The 20469-nt window shown below is 47.9% G+C and overlaps 3 protein-coding genes across 4 annotated transcripts; 1 reads left to right on the top strand and 2 right to left on the bottom strand.

Annotated features, from left to right (window-relative positions):
• Positions 1-4421: 4421 nt before the first annotated feature.
• Positions 4422-5643, top strand: LOC103646302 (S-adenosyl-L-methionine-dependent methyltransferase superfamily protein). Its single transcript, XM_008671034.4, has 2 exons — positions 4422-5016; positions 5102-5643. The coding sequence occupies exons 1-2, from the start codon at positions 4486-4488 to the stop codon at positions 5405-5407; spliced, it is 837 nt and encodes a 278-aa protein (XP_008669256.1). The 5' UTR covers positions 4422-4485; the 3' UTR covers positions 5408-5643.
• On the bottom strand, positions 5418-9606 carry LOC100193019 (protein-L-isoaspartate O-methyltransferase). 2 transcript variants are annotated; one of them, XM_008668898.4, is made up of 5 exons: positions 8185-9606; positions 6969-7236; positions 6682-6846; positions 5778-6033; positions 5554-5685 (listed from the first exon to the last, which is right to left on the bottom strand). In XM_008668898.4, the coding sequence occupies exons 1-4, from the start codon at positions 8341-8343 to the stop codon at positions 5783-5785; spliced, it is 843 nt and encodes a 280-aa protein (XP_008667120.1). In that variant the 5' UTR covers positions 8344-9606; the 3' UTR covers positions 5554-5685; positions 5778-5782. The 2 variants fall into 2 exon arrangements, with proteins under 2 accessions (NP_001131659.1, XP_008667120.1); NM_001138187.1 differs by having other exon boundaries at positions 5418-6033; positions 8185-8370.
• Positions 9607-9853: 247 nt separating this feature from the next.
• Positions 9854-11870, bottom strand: LOC103646301 (centromere protein X). Its single transcript, NM_001328577.1, has 5 exons — positions 11661-11870; positions 11440-11532; positions 11309-11348; positions 10201-10254; positions 9854-10122 (listed from the first exon to the last, which is right to left on the bottom strand). The coding sequence occupies exons 1-5, from the start codon at positions 11712-11714 to the stop codon at positions 10019-10021; spliced, it is 345 nt and encodes a 114-aa protein (NP_001315506.1). The 5' UTR covers positions 11715-11870; the 3' UTR covers positions 9854-10018.
• Between the last annotated feature and the right edge of the window lie 8599 nt (positions 11871-20469).

Genomic DNA, 20469 nt, shown 5'->3' with positions numbered 1-20469 from the left:
GCATTCACGTTTTTGTCATGCAAGCTTTGGCTGTCTTATGCGGTTAGCAAATATAAATTTAATTCCTAAATTTAATTTGGTCAAAAAGTCTAAGTGCCATGTGTGTGTTGAATCAAAACAACCCCGCAAGCCTCACAAGGCTGCTGAGGCGAGGAGTTTGGCACCTCTAGAACTTGTTCATTCTGATCTGTGCGAGATGAATGGAATTTTGACCAAAGGTGGTAAAAGATACTTTCTCACTTTTATAGATGACTCCACTAGATTTTGTTATGTGTATCTCTTAAAAACAAAAGATGAAGCGTTCAATTATTTTAAGGCCTATAAAGCTGAAGTAGAGAACCAACTTGAGAGGAAAATAAAACGTTTAAGGTCCGACCGAGGTGGAGAATATTTCTCTAATGTGTTCGATGAGTTCTGCGTGGAACATGGTATTATTCATGAGAGGACACCGCCATTCTCACCACAATCCAATGGGATTGCTGAAAGGAAAAACCGCACTCTAACAGATTTGGTGAATGCCATGTTGAGTACAGCGGGATTATCCAAGGCATGGTGGGGTGAGGCGATTTTGACAGCATGTCATGTCCTGAATAGAGTTCCAACAAAGAACAAAGAGATCACACCATTCGAGGAATGGGAAAAGAGAAGATTAAATCTCTCATATTTGCGCACTTGGGGTTGCTTGGCTAAAGTGAATGTGCCAATCAACAAAAAGCGTAAACTTGGGCCTAAAACTGTTGACTGTATATTCCTTGGGTACTCTTTTCACAGCACTGGGTATAAGTTCTTAATTATAAAATCTGATGTGCCTGATATGTATGTTGATACTATCATGGAATCAAGAGACGCAACATTTTTTGAGAATGAGTTTCCCATGAAGAATACACCTAGTGATACAAGTCATGAGACTATAATTCCCCATGAGCACGAACTGTCGATTCCTATAGATCATGCTGAGGATTCTCACGAGCACATCCCTGAGGAGGATGACACTATAGTCACTCGAAAGAGCAAGAGACAGAGGGTTGCAAAATCCTTTGGTAATGACTTTATAGTGTACCTTGTGGAAGACACATCAACTACCATTAGTGAGGCATATTCCTCTCCTGATGCTGACTTATGGAAGGAAGCAGTAAGGAGTGAGATGGAATCTATTATGTCTAATGGAATTTGGGAGGTCGTTGACCGTCCATATGGTTGTCAACCTATAGGTTGCAAATGGATCTTCAAGAAAAAGCTTAGGCCTGATGGTACAATTGAGAGGTACAAGGCAAGGCTTGTGGCCAAAGGATATACCCAAAAGGAGGGTGAAGATTTCTTTGATACCTACTCACCAGTGGCTCGATTGACTATGATTCGCACATTAATAGCCGTGGCAGCCTCTTATGGTCTTATCATTCATCAGATGGATGTTAAGACAGCTTTCCTTAATGGAGAGTTGGATGAGGAGATCTACATGGATCAGCCAGAAGGGTTCATTGCGGATGGTCAAGAGAACAAGGTGTGCAGGTTTATAAAGTCATTGTATGGCCTAAAACAAGCACCTAAGCAATGGCATGAAAAGTTTGATAATACTCTTACAGCAGCTGGCTTTGTTGTAAATGAATCTGACACGTGTGTATACTATCGATATGGTGGGGGTGAGTCTGTTATGCTGTGCCTTTATGTTGATGACATCTTGATCTTTGGATCAAATCTCAATGTGATTGAGGAAGTTAAAAATCTTCTATCGAGCAATTTCGAAATGAAAGATTTGGGAGAAGCTGATGTCATTCTAAACATCAAGCTTGTTAGAGAAGCTGATGGTGGGGTAACTTTGTTACAATCCCATTATGTGGAAAAGGTATTGAGTCGCTTTGGTTTTAGTGACTGTGATCCTGCTCCAACACCTTATGATCCTAGTGTGCTATTGAGAAAGAATCAGAGAATAGCAAGGGATCAATTGACATACTCCCAGATCATTGGCTCGCTCATGTACTTTGCAAGTGCAACAAGGCCAGACATCTCTTATGATGTGAGTAAGCTAAGTCGGTTTGTGTCGAAACCAGGAGATGATCACTGGCGTGCTCTTGAGAGAGTGTTGCGGTATTTGAAAGGTACTATGACATACGGTATTCATTATACCGGAAACCCAAAAGTGCTGGAAGGCTATTGTGATGCCAACTGGATTTCTGATGCTGATGAGCTTTATGCCACAAGCGGATATGTGTTTCTGTTTGGAGGTGGCGCTGTTTCCTGGAAGTCTTGCAAGCAGACTATCTTAACGAAGTCTACAATGGAAGTAGAACTCGCAGCATTAGACACTGCTGGGGCTGAGGCCGAGTGGCTTCGTGATTTCCTATTGAACTTACCGGTAGTTGAAAAACCGATATCGGCTATTTCCATGAACTGTGACAATCAAACGATGATTACAAAGGTTAACAGTTCTAGGAATAACATGAAGTCTACAAGGCATGTTAAGAGGAGATTGAAATCTGTCAGAAAGTTGAAAAACTCCGGAGTTATAACTGTGGATTATGTCCACACATCGAATAATCTGGCAGATCAATTCACTAAGGGTCTATCACGCAATGTGATAGAAAGTGCATCGAGGGAAATGGGTATGAGACACATGTGAGATCTACTCTAGTGGTAACCTGCTCTATGTGATCGGAGATCCCGTGAAGTAGAGTGGAGAAACAAGCTAGGAGTAGGTTGTGAGGAAAGATCCCTTCCTTAACTCATTTCTGATGCACATCTTTCCTATCTGTAAGGCAGGATGATTTTTACCTTAATGTATTCCAAGAGTCTTAAAAAGGTAAGATGTTGTCCTACAGAACATCTTTTGAGGAATACACCTATATGAGTCAGACTGCTGGTCACAGTCTATGTGACTTGGGTAATCCCTAAATACTCATGAAAGGCACTGAAGTGCGACTCATATGCTTCTAAACAGCGGGAATACCCTTTTGCGGCCTAGTATCAGCAAAGGATTTGAGTGAATCTTATTTCGCACAAAACTGTCAATTCAAGGCATAGTCCATTGTTCAGTTGTGAATGAGTGAAACTCTTATTCTAGATGGATGTTCAACTTAACAGTCTCCATCGAAACACTGGTATATCAAAGGTTTGTGATTCTGATATTTCATCATTACAAACCCTAGAGTTTGGTGGGGATTGTTGGATCTTTTATGGGCTTGGCCCATTTATTGAATAAACTCTATGGTGTGTAATGGTGGAGAATACCAATAGTACCACATTAGAAGTCCAAGGGTCTGTTGGCTTGACTTATATAGTGGGATTTATTCCACTTAACTTGAGAAGTCAAGAAATGGACAAGGACGTGCCACACGCGCGCGCGCCGCCGCCGCCGGCCGGGCCGGGCGTGGCGAGGCGAGGCGAGGCAGGCAGGCAGGCAGGCGAGCGGGCGTGGTGTGGTTGTGTTAATTTTTAGCACCCACTAACCGTGTTAACCTTTCAGTTGCCTGTCTCTTCGTCAGCCGAGTGACCCTGTCTCTTCATCAGCCGAGTGACCCTGTCTCTTCATCAGCCGAGTGATCCTTCAGCTGATCGACTCATGACGTGACTCGGCAAGAGCTGGCCGACTCATGGCATAACTCGGCGAGGGCTGACTGACTCTTAGAGTGACTAGCCGAGTGACCCTTCTCCTTCAGCTTCCCTCTGCGAGAGGTTAAATAGAGGAGCACCCCTGTCACTCGGTACACGCGAGAAACATTTTTCAGAATCACAGTCCAGCCGCCGAGTGAGGGTATTTCCATCTCGTGACTCTGCGCGCACAGAGAAGCGAGAGGGCAGGTGCCTCCGAAGCCGGTGCCGTTCGAGACCTTGCACGAGGGATCGACAATTAGGTTTTTGGGGAGCGTCTACGCGACTGCCCAAAACATCTCCAACATGATAAAGGAAGTTGGCCAAGGATCTGGATCATCAGAGCGCATGGGAGGGTATGATCAGTTTATTTACTTACTGTTTTGCGTTCTGGACATTATATATGTTTCATATATTCATCTATATTGTTTCATATGTAAGAATGATTTTATCTTATCTGTTCTGTCTTATTATAATATGATAGACCTGTCTGTTTTAATTTTTCAGTCATGCTGTTTATATTTCTATCTGTTTAGTTTCAATTGTTCAGTCAGCTTACATGTTTATCGTATTTATATGATTTATATAATTCATATGTTTTATGTTCTCAGGATCCATATTGTTATGGATATATTTGAGAAAGTGATTTCTATGATTAATTATATTTTATATGTCATCATCATAATGTTAATTTATGTAATTAAAATGATATAGAAAATGCCTATAATTCTAACATGTGTGACTAGTATGATCTTTATTTATACTGATAAAAACGTGGGCAGTCAATTATTCGACCAAATGATATATTTTTTCCAAAAAGAAAGAAAACATGGACATGATGATAAAACAGCCCCCGAAGCGTGCAACGGGTGAGCCCGCAGGCTCCACGCGGACGCGGCCATGCTGTGCACTCCGCCTCCGCCCCAGCCGCCGCTGCAGTCATCGCGGCGCCCGCGCCCGCTCCCGCTCCGGGCCGCGCCACGATGCTCCAAGCCCAACGACGCCGAGCCCTCGCCGTCCCCACCGTCCACCGCGGCCGCCGGCGGCGTCCGGCGCCAGGTGCTCTCGCCCGAGGGCCGCGCGAAGCTGGACCCGCGGCCGGACCGCGACTTCTACGCGCTCCCGCGCCTGGTGACGCACGTGGACGACGGCTTCATCGCCACGCTCACGGGCCTCTACCGGGAGCGCCTCCGCGCCGGGTGGGACGTGCTGGACCTCATGAGCTCCTGGGTCAGCCACCTGCCGCCGGAGGTCCGGTTCCGGCGCGTCGTCGGCCACGGGCTGAACGCGCAGGAGCTCGCCAGGAACCCGCGCCTGGACCTCTTCTTCGTCAAGGACCTCAACAAGGAGCAGCGGCTGGAGCTGGAGAGCGGCACCTTCGATGCCGTGCTCTGCACCGTCAGCGTGCAGTACCTGCAGTCCCCTGAAAAGGTACTTACCAAATTCATCTTTTTGCCTTTGCAGTTTCTCTCTACTGGCATCGGCATGAGCGCGTTGGCGATTTGGCATGAATCAGGTTTTCGCGGAGATCTTCCGGGTGCTGAAGCCAGGGGGCGTGTGCATCGTCAGCTTCAGCAACCGGATGTTCTACGAGAAGGCCATCAGCGCGTGGCGGGACGGGACCGCGTACAGCCGCGTGCAGCTCGTCACGCAGTACTTCCAGTGCGTGGAGGGGTTCACGCAGCCCGAGGTGATCAGGAAGCTGCCGTCGGCCGGCGGATCGCCGTCCTCGCCGCTGGACGCCGTGATGAGGCTGTTCGGCGTGGCAGGCTCCGACCCGTTCTACGCAGTTATCTCGTACAGGAACTTCAAGCCAATGTGACACCCTGATTGACAGAACCCGTGCAGCATTGCGATATGCAGTGCATACGATCTATAGAATCACTACTGGTGCAAAGCTAGTTTGTACTTGTACATGCACACTTCAGCATTAGCTGTCTAGCTCAGCGGCGGGCAGATGCAAGTTCGTTCAGAAGCTCAAAACATCATCCACCGACCATCTGATTCAGAAACATGCTAGCGATCCTTCTTATTACAGAAAGAACCACTCTTTTTTCACCGTCGTCGTTCGTGAAACACGAACGGACTGAGACCACCTAGCTACTCAGAAGAAGAAACACGAACAGGTAAGAACGTAGCGACCACCATATATATATATGTACAGGCATTTCGAGGTACAGAGCATAGAGAACCTTATTTAGGGGCCCTGCAACTGCGCGGCGCGGCTGGTCAGTGGGACGTAGCGCACAGCCGCGTCGCTCCGGACGCTGAATGATCCATCCGTGTTCTTGTCCACCACCTGCAGGTCCTGGGAGTAGGTGCCAACCGGTATCACCATCCGGCCGCCAGGCTTTAGCTGATCAAGCAGAGGCTGAGGGATCTCAGGTGCCGCTGCACCAACATGGATAGCGTCGTAGGGTGCCGCGTCTGGAAAGCCAAGCCTGCCATCTGCAGTTTTCATAGCGGCCAGACATCTTAGCTCCAGGTTATTTCAGAGTTTGCTGGCCTCAACACAAGCGAGGTTCTCAAGATAAGGAGCCACGGGGCATCAAGAACAAGTTTCAGTACCAGGATATAGTAATGAAAAAAGGTCTATATTTGAAGACAACTTTGATATCAGGCACAATAGCGATATCACCGACATGTACTAGCACACGTACTTAGGCCCTGTTTGTTTCTATCCTAAATTATATAAATTGAATTATGGTGGAAAGATAGGAGAGTAAAATATCACTTTGGGATTACAAATAAGCTGAAATAAGCTACTCAATACTAGCTTATTTTAGCTTATTTGTGGTCCTAAAATGATATTTTACCTTTCTACTATCATAACTCAACTTATATAATTTAGGAGAGAAACAAACACACCATTTATCCCATTTGGGAAAAATGTACTGCGAACTGTCTACACTTGAAAATAGCATGCCAGCAAGTAGACAGGAACCAACAGTAGCCAACGCTGCTTCATCATAACATGTGTACTTATTAAAATTAAGGTGAATGGGAACCATCTTTAGAAGCTTTAAAAGCTAAGCGTAAACTTCTGCTTGATGAAATCAATAGCTCAACATATTACAGATAAACCAACCATCGTACCTGTAACATGAAAAGAGAGCGATCCATCCCTCAGTAGTGGAGCTGCAGCACTTCTCTGCACATTTTCAACAGAAGAAGCAACGATCTCGGGAACGTGTTCAATTCCCACTGCACGGCCTTCTGGTCCAACCATCATGGCAAAACAAGCTGTCAGGTAGCCACTACCTATAACGTGACATGAATGCATTTGTGGCATCAGTTAGACAGAAAAAAATTTGAGCAAGCTGTTTGTTCAGCTTGTAATTGCTGATGGGCACTTGCAAATGGCTGAAGTATCAGCAACAGACCTGATCCGACATCCAGAGCATGCATTCCTGGTTGCAAATGATCCTTCAATAGCTCTAAGCAGGTCGCATGCATGTGAGGAGCAGATATCGTCGCGTTGAAACCAATAGGCATAGGACTGTCAATGTAAGGGGTACCCTCTGGTACAAATAGTGCTCTATCAATCGTTTCCATTACTTCCTTCACTTTATCAGTTCTAACAGCACCATACTGCTTTAGGTACTCAACCATAGCTTTGTTCCTGTCCAGTGATGGTTGAGTCCAATATTGCTGAAAGTTGATCAAGAATCAGTGAGACTCCACTTTATACGTATGGCTACAGGATGGAATTGCAGCAATAAACATGCCATCACAGTGATAATTTGAATTCACTTCCTGTTCTTATAACAGTATTTACACAGCTAGTTCAACTCCAGGACCATGAATCCCCTCAACTTGTCCAGTATATTGCCGTAATCAGAATTATCAATCATGGAGCAGCTAGTTATTTGCAAGCCGCAAAATTCTCTGTGGATTATCCTAAGAAATTATTTGTGGATACCTATGCACCAGAAAGTTGCGACAAGAGGTGAGCTTCAGATACATAACCTCTGCTACACCTGGCAGAAGCTGACTATCTTCAGCTGCCCACAAACAAAGGGAACTTTTTATATACTCGCTCCGTCCTGAATAAATTAATTCCTAGAGTTACCTTAAGTTAAGGTTTTTATGTTTGACTAAATTTATTAAAAAAAGATACAAAAATTTGTAGCACCAAACGATCACATTATGAAAATATAGTTTATGATGTATCTAATCTAATGATACTAATTAGGTGTCATAAATTTCAGCGCCCTTTTCTATAAATTCAGTTACGCTGGAAAAAAGTTTGAACAACTCTAGAATTGGTCTATTCATGAACGGAGAGAGTACTTTTTTTATAGGACTTATTCAAAACCAAATCTTAAGAGTAGCAAAGCCATGTAATAACCAAAAGCAAGCCCTTATCTAAAGGAAGCCAATTTCCAAATTTGTTCCTCCAAACCCAGCCTGCCACTCAATTCCACTTAAAATCGGTTTTACCTAACCCGTGTAGCCCTTCAATTTACTGTATGTCTGTATCAACTAACAAGTTAACAGGTGCCCGTGCGAGATAATCCGGTTACCCACGACCAAGGGAGCACAGAAACGAAACGGAGGTCCGGAGGGGAAGGAACAGAGCGTTGGTAGCGTGCGTACCGCCATATGGTAGAAGTGGAACGGGAGGCAGCGCCGCAGCAGAGGCGGTGGCGGGGAAGGCCTCGTGGGGGCGCCGAGGAGGAAGCGGCGCGGGAGCGCGGTGGAGGGCGAGAGGCGGCGGGCTAGGGTGGCGGACGCGCACGCGGCGGCGAGGCACATGGCGATGGCAGCCGACCAGCCGTGTCGGGAAAAAAATCCGTTATAACAAAGCCGGGGCAGCAGGGGTCGGCTGCGGTGGCGGTTTGGAGAAGCCTCGTCTCGACAGGTGGGGGGGCTCCTGCCGACGCACGCGTTCTACCGCCACGGGACACCGGCCACGGCCCTTGTAGTTGCAAAGCCTGCCACTCTGCCAGCGCCGGCGAGTTTTTAAATACTGCAGGCCCAGATTGTTAGCACCCGGAGCTCCAGCGCGGTGATGACTTCTGGGCTGCGTTTCGTTGTGTCAACGAAATAGAGGTATAGGTAAGGACTTCGACAGTTTGACGCAGACGACGGCGAAACACTGATATGGACATAAAAACCCCATTAGTTGTTACGGACACTAATTAATCTCCCGCGTGAGAATAAGTCTCCTGAGCCAGTGCCGTCTTCAGCGCCGTCATCCCCAGGCCGCGGTGCCGGACTCGACGCCCCCGACGCCGCCTCCCTGGCCAAGATGTCGCGCTCCTGCAGGAAGATGGGCAGCGCCTCCGTGGTGGATGACAGGAGGAAGGTGAGCAGGAAGGCGGAGAAACCCACGCGCTCCGCCACCTTGTCCTGCCCCGAGGTCGTAGAAGATGGAGCCCAGCGCAAGGCCCGCCACCAGCATGCACACGGTGCGGCACGCGAAGAGCTGTCGCGTCCGCGCCACGTTCTTGAAGAAGCGCAGCCACACCGCCACCTCCCGCGCCCTCGAGTTGGCGTAGCGGCTAGCCATCATGGTCACGGGGGCGTCCGCCACCTGCTTGCCGTGCAGCTGGAACAGACGCTGCAGCCCTCTCGGTCTCCGGAGGACGACGTGCGTGGCGGCGGAGCGCGTCCACGGAGTCGATGGCGAACTCGACGTCGTCGACGTGCGGGGGCAGGTGGAGGCCCGCGTCCCCGAGCAGGGCGCGGAGCTGGTCGACGATGCCATGGTGGAGGACGGAGCCGACGGCTAGGAGGAGGACGGAGTCGAACATCTTGACGATGCACGCTCCCGGCTGGTGGATGCTGAGCAGCACTGTGCGTCCGCGCGCCTCGGCCATGGCGCGGAGCGCGCCGACGATGTGGAGCGCGGAGGCGTTGTCGAGGCCGGAGGTGGGCTCGTCGACGCGGACGAAGACGGAGCAGACGAGCGGCACGAGTGCGTGGAAGCGGCGCGAGACGAGGGCGCAGCGGCCGAGCGCCTTGACGTCCCCGATGCGATTGAGGACGTCGAGCAGCACCGCGTCGTCCGAGTCCGGCACCGCAGCCTGGGGATGACGGCGCTGAAGACGGCAACCTGGTTAAGGAGACTTATTCTCACAGCGGGAGATCAATTAGTGTCCGTAACAACTAATGGGATTTTCATGTCTATATCAGCGCTTCGCAGTCGTCTGCGCCTCCAAACCGTCGAAGCCCTTCCCTACATCTCCATTTCATCGAAACCAACTCTGTCGTGTTTTATAATGGCAATAATCTCGTCAAACACAACACGAACAGGAAAACATTCCAAGAAATGCATGCATTTTTATAAAGCCATATAGAAATCTCGTGTGTTTACAGATTACAAGACATAGATCAGCAATAAGATTCTGTTGATGCATCCAGGCATCTGTATCCTTCCATAGCAGACACGCCTAGATAAATGCTTTTGGAGGCTCCATGGGGTACCTCAGAAGTCCAAGAGCAGCTGCGGCAACACACGCTCTAGGTGGGTGGGTTCAATAACAGCACCATCCTCCGCTTCAGCGATAAAAGCAGAGCGTTGAATAGCCTCTGCAACAGAAAAAACCAGTTAAACTACATAATGCGATCGCTTCCCGACATGATTAGCTTGCAGTGATGCAGTTTTACCTGTTACAAATATCCGTAGAAGTTCGCAGCTGACTTTAAGAGCAGTCGCATTGGCTGTCAGGTGAACATACTGTGTCAGCATATCATGAACAAGAACGAGAACTCAGTCAAGTTACTTTGAACTGTATATTGTCCGCTAGAAACCAAAACGTGATTATAATTGACTAATTGGGTTAAATACATCTTCCTCGCCTTTTACTTTGCACCTCTGGGGTTCGTGACCCAACCGTGTAACTGACGCCTGGCACCCTCAATTTCTGACTTTCCCGGTATCAGTAGAAAATTATTCAGGTGAAGAGTATCTTCCCTCCCGTTGACTTCTCAAAAAAAAAATCTTTGGAACTCTTTCTAGTGTCAATTCTTCATCTCTTAATAAAAAAAGAAAGAAAACCAGTCCCGCAATTTCGTTAAGGGCTAGTTTGGAAATCCTATTTTCCCAAAGGATTTCCATTTTCCCAAGGGAAATTAGTTTATTTTCCCTTGAGAAAATAGGAATCATTTGGAAAAATGGAGTTCTCAAACTAGACCTAAAGAAATCTTTTATTCACCAAGTTTTGTCTTACTGATACTCTTACCCCAAGTCACAGCAGAATTAAGTCGCTGAGACATAAAAAGGACAAATACCAAAGTTAAAAGCCAGTTTTAACATAGTATATGGGAACCTTACGCCATCTAGTTCCAATCTAGACAAAAGAACAGAAATTCTTTTAAAAAAATAGCACTACTCATTATGTTGTGCGTTGTGGTGGAGACTGGAGAAACAACACGAGCCTTTGAGCTGCATTAGATGCAACATGGGGAAGGAGGTTCTTTCCATGCTTGATTTCCCAGTTCAGTCATTCTTACAATCCATCCAAGCTAACAACGATGTGCATGTCTAACAAACCCAGTTCCAATCCTAACAATCAAACCAAGCTAAAACTTGACAACAAAGCGAATTAAATCTTTATCTGATGCCCTAGCGTGGCTGACACAGCCTTCTTGCAGCCGATGTTCAAATGGGTGGCCCCATGAGACATTTGATATGACTGCACCAACACATGCACTTCCTGGAAACCTTTTCATGCCGCCAGCTCTAGTAATAAAGAAGGAAAAAAGACTCGCTTACCAGTTGTGCTCCGATTTCTCCTCGATGTCTCTGGAGCACGCTGGACGATCGTTAGAAATTATAAAGGACTCAGGTCAGTATAAGGGGAAAGGGACGGTAAACATCTAGGTTACGGGGGACCAAAGAATCACCTCCGCATCGATGTCCTCAATGCTGCCGCCGCCGCCGGCCCCCTTCCCCGCCCGCCGCCTCCACACCAGCTTGAAGATGGCGTGAATCAGGTCCTGCTAAAATCCCAGAAGCGTGTCATCAGCGTGAATCACACAGCTTAACGCATAACAGGAGTTTCATCCGAAAGAAAAAAAAAATCGGAGGGAGGGAGGGTCGGTTGTGGTTCGGGCGTGAAAGGCACCGGATCAAATGTCTCGGCAGCGGACGAGTCGCTCGTCGTCGCACCTTCGTCCATGGCACAATGGCAGCCTGCGATTTGGCTCAGGGCGCGCCGGCGGGGTACGGGGCAAGGAAGGAAGGAGCACAACTGCACAAGGGCAGCACGCAGCAAGGAGCCAGGGACGGCGGCGTCACAACTCACAGTGGAAAGTGCCTACGCAACTGGGCCTCTGTGGGCCGTTCAGGGAGTCGCAGGCTTTCGTTATGGACTTCGTTTCGATGAATTCATAGTGGCCTCGTCAGAGTATATTGAGCAACTCTAAAGCGAACCCTTGAAACACCCAAAAAGCATTTATCGGTAAATCCATCTATTTTCTGGCCAAATGGTTCACATCCCGAATAAACGTCCCTGCTCTCTGCATATTTTCGTCTGAAAGGATCTCTAGCCAAGTTAGTTAGCTAGTTTAAGTATCATTTAGAGCATATCCAAGAGACTCTTCATTTTTTTTCTCTATTTGACTATCTATTTACGTTTTCATAAAGATTACACCCTATATATAGCATCTCAGTCGAATAGACTATCTATTTAGTTTGGCTAGTCAGGTGGCTAGCCAAATTTAGCGGGTGAGAGAGCCAATTTACAGAGTCAGATGGCTTGCGAGTCAGATAGCTAGTCTGTTGGAGATTTAATTTACTATTGAATAACTAAAATTTAGCTTTGCGAGTCATTTAGCTAGTCTCTTGAAGATGCTCTTAGGTCATATGTTTGGCTTCCCGTAGTAAAGAATTTTAGACTGTGGTTAAAAAATCACCTTGTTGTCCCATGCCAAAGCACAGGTCTAACTGTCTAAGATCCGATTCCGGTTGTGGGCGTTTCTCACATGGACTATGGTCACTACAGGAAAAGCCTAAATTTTCGTGGGCCAAAAACCCACGAAAATAAGCCTAAACCGACGAAAATAGAATATTTTCGTCGGCAGGCCGACGAAAATAGCCGCCGAAAATAAATTCGACGAAATTAGGCAACTATTTTCGTCGGTCCCGACGAAAAAAATCTATTTTCGTCGGCTTTCCCAGAGCCGACGAAAATACTGAGTGGACCAACTATTTTCGTCGGCCCAATGGTGGCCGACGAAAATAAGTTCCCAGGTTATTTTCGTCGGCCAACACTGAGGCCGACGAAAATAGCCTGGGAACTTATTTTCGTCGGCCACCACCGAGGCCGACGAAAATTGATGTTTCCCCCCCCAAAAACAGATTTTTCTGCACCTATTAATAATTGACAGCAAAATAAACATTATCACAATTAACATATACAAGTTCACAAGCAAAATACATAATTAACAAAACACATTCACATAATTCACAAAACACATTCCATAGTCCATTCAAATAAGTCCAGTCCAGAGTCCATAAATAGTCCATAAGTCCATAAACAGTCCATAGTACACACTCACTACTCACTCCTCACTCCGGCGGGCTGTGGGAGTTTTGGCCACTCCCTCCTCCGCCACCAGGAAGGTGGCCACTCCCTCCAGCACCATGGACGAGGAAGTCTTGGACGTTGACACCACCCTCCGATCCATGAGCATGTGACGCTGAACCCTGCAATTCATCAATCATTCAAATAAGGCTGTATACATATACATTGTTGTGTTTGGTCAATATTTGCGTAAAACTAAACATGGAACATCACCTGTGATCCATGGTGAGGAGGAGGTTGTGCATGCATCCACGGGTACTGTTGTGGTGGCCACCCCAGAGGTGGTGGCACCCACCCCGTCGGTGGCGGTGCCATCCACGCTTGATATGGCTGAGAGCCCGCCGGTGGCTGGGAGACCGGTGGCACCCATCCCGGGACTGGCTGCGATCCTTGGGGTGGTGGAGGCGTCCAAGTGCCTGGAGGTGCCTGCGTCCACCCAACACCGGTCCACTGTGGCTGCGACGCTGGAGCTTGTCCTGGCCACTGTCCCCATCCTTGTGCCTGCGAGCCATTTTTGATAATAAAGAAAAAGTTGCTATGGAATTGAAGTGTTCAGAAAGTGTTACCTGGGGAGGGCGAAAAGCGGGCAAGTTCATATCAGGGCCGAGTCGAGTAGTCATTTCCTGCAAATGGATGCAACGTTAGAATCACAACATTATACTTTGAATTCAATGACGACACGTGATGAGATAGACGAATTACCTGAAAATAAGAAGCCATATATTGCGTCAGCTGTCCAACCTGCTCCTGCGCTGCTCGAGCCTGCTCCTGTGCTGCTCGAGCCTGCTCCTGTGCTGCCCGAGTCTCCTCCTCCAGCTGAGCCTCTCGAGCAGACCTGTAGGAGCGAGAACTCCCTCCCGAAGACGATGCCTTCCCTTGACCTATTGTCCTGTTATATTCCACAACGCCGGTGCCAAAGGCAAACCTGCATGATACACATAGTTGAGCCATTAAGTGGACACATTCTTGTTAATGAAATCGTCGAATCAAACACAAACACCTCACCTGCCATGCTTTCTACCCCCACCACTGTGGTACAACGCCGAGGCATCTAAGTCTGAATGCATCCAATCGAAATCAGGCCCATGGCGTTGAGTCATTTCCTCCCCATATGCATTCTGCAAAGAAAGTTAAAGTTGGAGTTAGACACAAAACATGCAATTTAATTCGTAAATACAAACTTGTTTACCATTTTCTCCCTTGCCGCCTCGCTGCATAGCTCATCAGGGTTCGTCGGATCAGGGCCACGGTGACCACGGACGTAAACCTCCATAAAACTTGGAGCAACTCCACTTTCAGCTTCCTGCATGAAAAAGAAGAGTTAAACCATATAATTTTCATAGATGTAACATACAAGTTTGATTTATATACTGACCATGCGGCGTGCGGTACCAAGGTGTCCATCGGCGCCGTACCTATGCCCCGGTCCTTCAGTGCCACGGTTGACACGGTGCTTGTTGGACTCTGCAATCCACTCAGGCGACGCCCATCTCTTAGCCAACCACCTCCATGCTTCCATGTCCTTGGACAGCCAATCCACAACGCTCTCCAGGTACTGCTCCTCTGTGAGGTAGATCTCATTGGCCCCTAATGCTTTGCTCATTTTCTGACCCTTTATCTTCTTGTAGTAGTAGTTGACGGCCGCGATGCGAGCATTGTACATGGCATCCTTGATTATCTTATCAGCGCACTTCCGAAAGTGCCTCTTCACACGTGTCCACTGAGCCTGATCCTCCTCGATGTCATCCGGCAATTGGAACCTCCCCTACATATCAATGGAGAAGTTAAGTTAAAGTAAGATTAGGTGAAGCAATAATTCAATGAATTGCTTATATACGAAAGTAAACTCACCCAGAACTCGTCCCACACAGCCACCTGACAAGTCCTTCGTTTTTTTTTCCGAACTTCCCCCTCCGCTACTGCTTTCCCCTGACTCCCCTGGCTCGACATAGTCCTTTAGACCCCAGTCAGCCCACTGCATAGCCGCGAACCTCTCGCCATTGAGCTCCACCATGCCAGGGTAGTAGAAGCGACAGAGGCTACCCAACACCGCGTTCACCTTAGGACGTCTGCCTGTACCGTCCCAAGTCAAGTCTTCCCATGACCTACAAAAATTAATAAAACATGTAAACTAGTGCAATCACGTTCACATTAAAAAATTAACAAAACAGAAATAAGCCCCACCATTCTCCATGCGGCCGGATGAGCCTCCTCTCGGCAGGTCTCGGACCAAGCGCATTGCTCTTCTTATACCTAAGTATACAAGTAAATTCAATATGATGAAATGATTAGAAACTAATATCAATTAAAGTAATATGCATAATAATACCTGAAGGACGTAGAACCATCTGACGCGTCGCCCGCGCTGCCTGCCCCCATTGGGTCAACCTCCTCATCCTGCTCACCCTCGTCATCCTGCTCACCCTCCTCACCCTGCACATGAGCATCCTGCTGAGGAGTCTCCTGCTCACCCTCCTCACCCTGCACTTCGTCTAGACAGTCGAGAAGTTGTTGCTGCCTCTGTCGGCTCTGTGAGGTGCCCTGAAAAAGCCCACTGCCCGAGCTGTCCTCGCTGGCCGCGCTGCCCCCACTCCTCCTCGATCTCCTATGCTTGAACATGTTCAACTGTAGATAAATTAATGTCAAACCACAGTATATGAAACAAATAATATGAAAATTAATAATGTGGAAATTGGAATACATAGCTAAAAGAAACATACTAATCAAAAGTCATCCGCATCCGATGATGCTTCTTCGGCTCGTTGTTTATTCATACGCTCTTGATTTCGTTGGATCCTTACTGATCTTCTAACGACGACAGGTCGTTTGCGCTTTGACCTAGGTTCTTCAATTAAGTCGCTTGAATTGCAACAGAGATTTTCAAGTCCTTCTCCATTGGTCACATGGAATCGGTGAGCTATGTCTTGATTCGACGCCGCTTCTGGTTGAAAAACAGCATCATCGTTGTCCCTGATTATACTCACGTAGTCAGCACTCTCTGGAGCGACGACTTGTGGGTTGACTTTGATTGCAACCCACCAAGCCCTAAGGCTTGGGTGAGGATATGGCAGGTAGTACACCTGTTTTGCCTGATTTGCAAGGACAACATCGCTCATACTGCTCGGAATCCTAGAGCTATGCTTCACCTCGACATTACCATACTTGTCGACACGAGTCCCACTATGAGCATCAAACCAGTCGCACTCGAAAAACACGACTTTAAGTTCTTTGGGGCCATCGAAAATCAACTCTACAATGTTTTGAAGAACACCGTAATAGTCCACTACTTTGTCATCGTCAACATATGAACTTGCCAACACACCACTATTGGTGGTGGCTGCCAATGGTCGACTCTTCTCCAATTTCGCGGTTCGGAAGCGATATCCATTTACATCATAGCGAGTATAGTTTCGGACGGACACAGAGGTATGTGCCATTTGCTGCAAGTCCGGGTGCACAGAGTTTTTGGAAACCTATACAAGTAATTAGTATATGCATTATATCTTCCAAGTCCAAAATTCAAATATTAAGTATGGACAATGAGAGAACGACAATTACTAACATAATTACGAAACCACTGCACGAAGTTTGGTCCACCTTTCAACCCATCACGTCGAAGATTTTCTAATTGGATGGCCGTAGGTTTACTAGTAGATTTCCAACATTCTTCATCAAACATGCTGGACATATTACAAACATGGAGATTACACACTATAGAAATTATGAGATGAGAAAATGGACGTAATTATGAGGAAAACTTACTCGAACGCCTCCTGTGTGCTGTCAATATTGCTATACATATATAGCATTAGCGTGTTCAAATCTGATGCTTCAATGTGACGTACACTCCCTTTTCCAACTGCTTTACCCGGATTCGCAAAAATTTGAAGGGTGCTTTGGGGTGATTCATTATCGACATGAAGTCGCACTGAAGGCGCAAACACATTGTTGGCTCGAGCGAAATACCTGGTTGAGAATTGAGATATCTCCTTAAGGGCAAAAGCCTCCGCAATACACCCTTCGACTCTAGCCTTGTTCCGAACAGACGCCCTGAGCTTTTTCAACGCCCTTTCTATAGGATACATCCACCTGAATTGCACTGGTCCGCCTACCAAAGCTTCCCAAGGCAAATGCACAATTAGATGTTGCATCACATTGAAGAATCCTGGCGGGAAAACCTTTTCAAATTTACAAATAAGAATTGGAATTTCTTTCTCAAATTTCTGCATCAACCTCTTCGATACCGTCTTTGCGCATACTTCCCTATAGAAGTAACTCAACTCTGCAAATATGCTCCAAAGCTCATCCTTAAAATAGCCTCGAAACATCACGGGCATCAGCCTCTCCATAATAATATGGTAGTCATGGCTTTTCAAACCGATCAATTTACCGGTCTTCAGATTGACTGCCCGTTTCAGATTTGCCGCATACCGATCTGGAAATTTCAGATTCTTCAACCACTTAAATATTTCTTTCCTTTCATCCGGCTTGAGGCAGTAATCAGCTCGCGGCCTACTTTCATGCCCTTTATCGCTTACTTTCAACTCGAGCATCGGCCTCTTACAAATTTCAGCCATGTCTTTTCTTGCCTTCATATTATCTTTCGTTTTATCAGTCACATCGAAACATGTGCTTATGATGCTTTCAGCAACGTTACGCTCTTGGTGCATCAAGTCTATGTTGTGCGGCATGATCAAGGCTTTTGCATACGGAAGCTCCCATATTGATGAAATATGGGTCCAGTTATGGTCCTCCCCGTAGCCTTGGAACCTATCATTTTCTCCTTGCTTCAGACAAGCATGCCATGCCATTATCTGCGGTGCAGTTTGCCTCTTTGGTGGCCCATTTCTGATTTTGGCTCCACCTCTGAATGCAGTAAGCGAATTCCTAAAATCATGCTTGAATGGAGTCCAACGTCGATGAGCATCAAAGAATGACACTTTCCCACCATGCTTCAATCTGAATGCATCCGTATCATTCATACATATGGGACAGCACAACCGACCATGGACACACCATCCAGACCAATCTCCATACGCCAGCAGATCATGCACTGACCACAAATAAGCAGCGCGCATGGTAAACTCCTTTTCAGTATGGCTGTCATAAGCCTTCACACCTCTCCACAACTGTTTCAGCTCTTCGATTAAAGGGCGAACAAACATATTCAGCTTTGGCCCTGGATGCTCGGGGCCTGGGATGACTAGTGCAAGGAACATGAACTCTTCTTTATTGACCAACTCAGGAGGAAGATTATATGGCACAATGAAGACAGGCCAACACGAGTAAGGGCTTGCACTGGTATTGAAAGGTGTGAATCCGTCCGTCGATAGACCAAGCCGTACACTCCTAGGGTCGTTTGCAAATTCGGGATCAAACTCGTCAAATGCCTTCCACGCATCACCGTCCGACGGATGGACCATTATGTCTGGATCAGTGACGAGACGTACACCATTCTTTGGCCACGTCATATGCAGAGCTATTTCCTTGTTGAGGAACAGCCTTGAAAGCCGAGGAATGATAGGCAACCGACGAAGTTGCTTAGCTGCGACCTTCGTAACTACCAATTCACCCTCATCATTTGTCACCTCGACATATCTAGAAGCTTCACAATGCTTACAACGGTCAAGCTTGTCATCATCCTCAAAGAATAGCATGCAACTGTTGGGACACACGTCGATCTTCTCATATGTCATCCCAAGACCAGCCAACATCTTCTTTGCGAAGTACATATTCTTTGGCAACTTATGATTCTCCGGGAGAACCTCGCCCATAAGTTGGACGATGTCGTTGTAAGCACTGTTTGAAATGTTGTGCTTCGACTTTATCGCCATTAGTCTTGTGAGAGTCCCAAGAACTGACATCTGAGTGTGCTCGTGCAGTCTCTCTTCTCCCGCGGCGAGTAGCCGGAAGAATTCTTGAGCATCGCGTGGAAGCTGCCCCGGCTCCTCAGCGTTCATTTCAACCTCCCTACCAAGATCATGCAACATATCGTCCATCCTATCATGATCGTCATCAAGCTCCACCTCCGCGTCAACGTGTCTAATAGACTCTCCATGCCGGTACCATACAAGGTAGTTCGGCATAAACCCACTTTTGCAAAGGTGTTTCTCCATTTCTTCCTTCTTCTGAGGCCACTTGTTCTCGCAGCGATTGCAAGGACACTTCACTAGACGACCAGTTGCATCTTTGAAAGCGTGCTCAAGAAAAGCCTTTGTTACACCCATCCATTCATTTGAATGTGCCCCATCCTTTCTCCACCCGTCATACATCACCCTTCGATCACCGTCCATTTTAAAGGCTAAACAAAAGTCAAAGAACATCAACGATCGTCCGTGGCTTAATAAGGTGAACTCCCTATTAGGTAAAGGCCCTAAACCCACCCAAGAGTGTAGGCTGATGCTTGTGATTTATGACGTGTAGCCTACGATTGTCGCTAAATTTCGGCAGCATAACCCCGCTGCTCTCCAAGCACACGCCTGAACATGGTGTGTTGGAGAACAACTGAGTTACACAACCGAAATTCCGCGTAAATCGTAAGACACATATCACAAATCACAAGCATCGGCCTACACTCTCAGGCTGTCCAAAATACGTGGACAATTCCGGAGCGGCAAACCTCACAAGCCAATGTGACGTTCGCCGTTCCCGAACGGGTGACGCATACGGTTCGCTACGGTTAACGATTAAAACTAAACTCTAAACATTAAAACATAACTCGGAGACAAAATATGAATTTGAATTAAAGCAATAAACAGTTAAACTAATCACAACACGACAAGATGACTAATATAAATTAATGACCTCGGAGCCTCGGCAATTATACTTGCCTGATGGCGCAAATGCGGGCGAGTCGAGGCGGGCGACGACGCAGCTGGGAGACCTTCGCGACGGAGCGGGCGGGCGTGTGGGCGGCGGCACGGCGCAGGGAGGCCGTCGCGATGCGGTGCAGCGCGCCTCGGGCGGGACGACGGCGCGGCGAGGGACGGGCGGGGTGCCTCGGACGACGGGCGTGCGGGCAGCGGCGTGGGGCTCGGCGGGGCGGGCGTGGGGCTCGGCAGGCGTGCACGGGCGAGGGGCGCAGCGTGTAGGGGTAGGGGCACGGCGTGCAGGGGCGGGCGTGGGCCTCGGCGGCGTGGGGCTCGGCGGCGTGCAGGGGCGCGGTGAGCGTGGCTCGGTGGCGCGGGCTCCCTTAGCGCGCGGGGCGGCGGCGTGGCACCGGCGGCGCGGGCACCGGCGGGCGGCGGGCGGCGTGCGGTGGCGCGGTGAGGGGAGGGCGGGCGTGGGCTCGGCGGCGCAGGCTCTCTTAGCGCGCGGGGCGGCGGCGTGGCGCGTCGGCGCGGGCACC

This window comes from Zea mays, chromosome 2, assembly GCF_902167145.1.
Source record: "Zea mays cultivar B73 chromosome 2, Zm-B73-REFERENCE-NAM-5.0, whole genome shotgun sequence".
NCBI classification, from domain to species: Eukaryota; Viridiplantae; Streptophyta; class Magnoliopsida; order Poales; family Poaceae; genus Zea; species Zea mays.
Note: the sequence above shows the minus strand (reverse complement) of the source record. Positions and strands in the feature narration are given on the sequence as shown.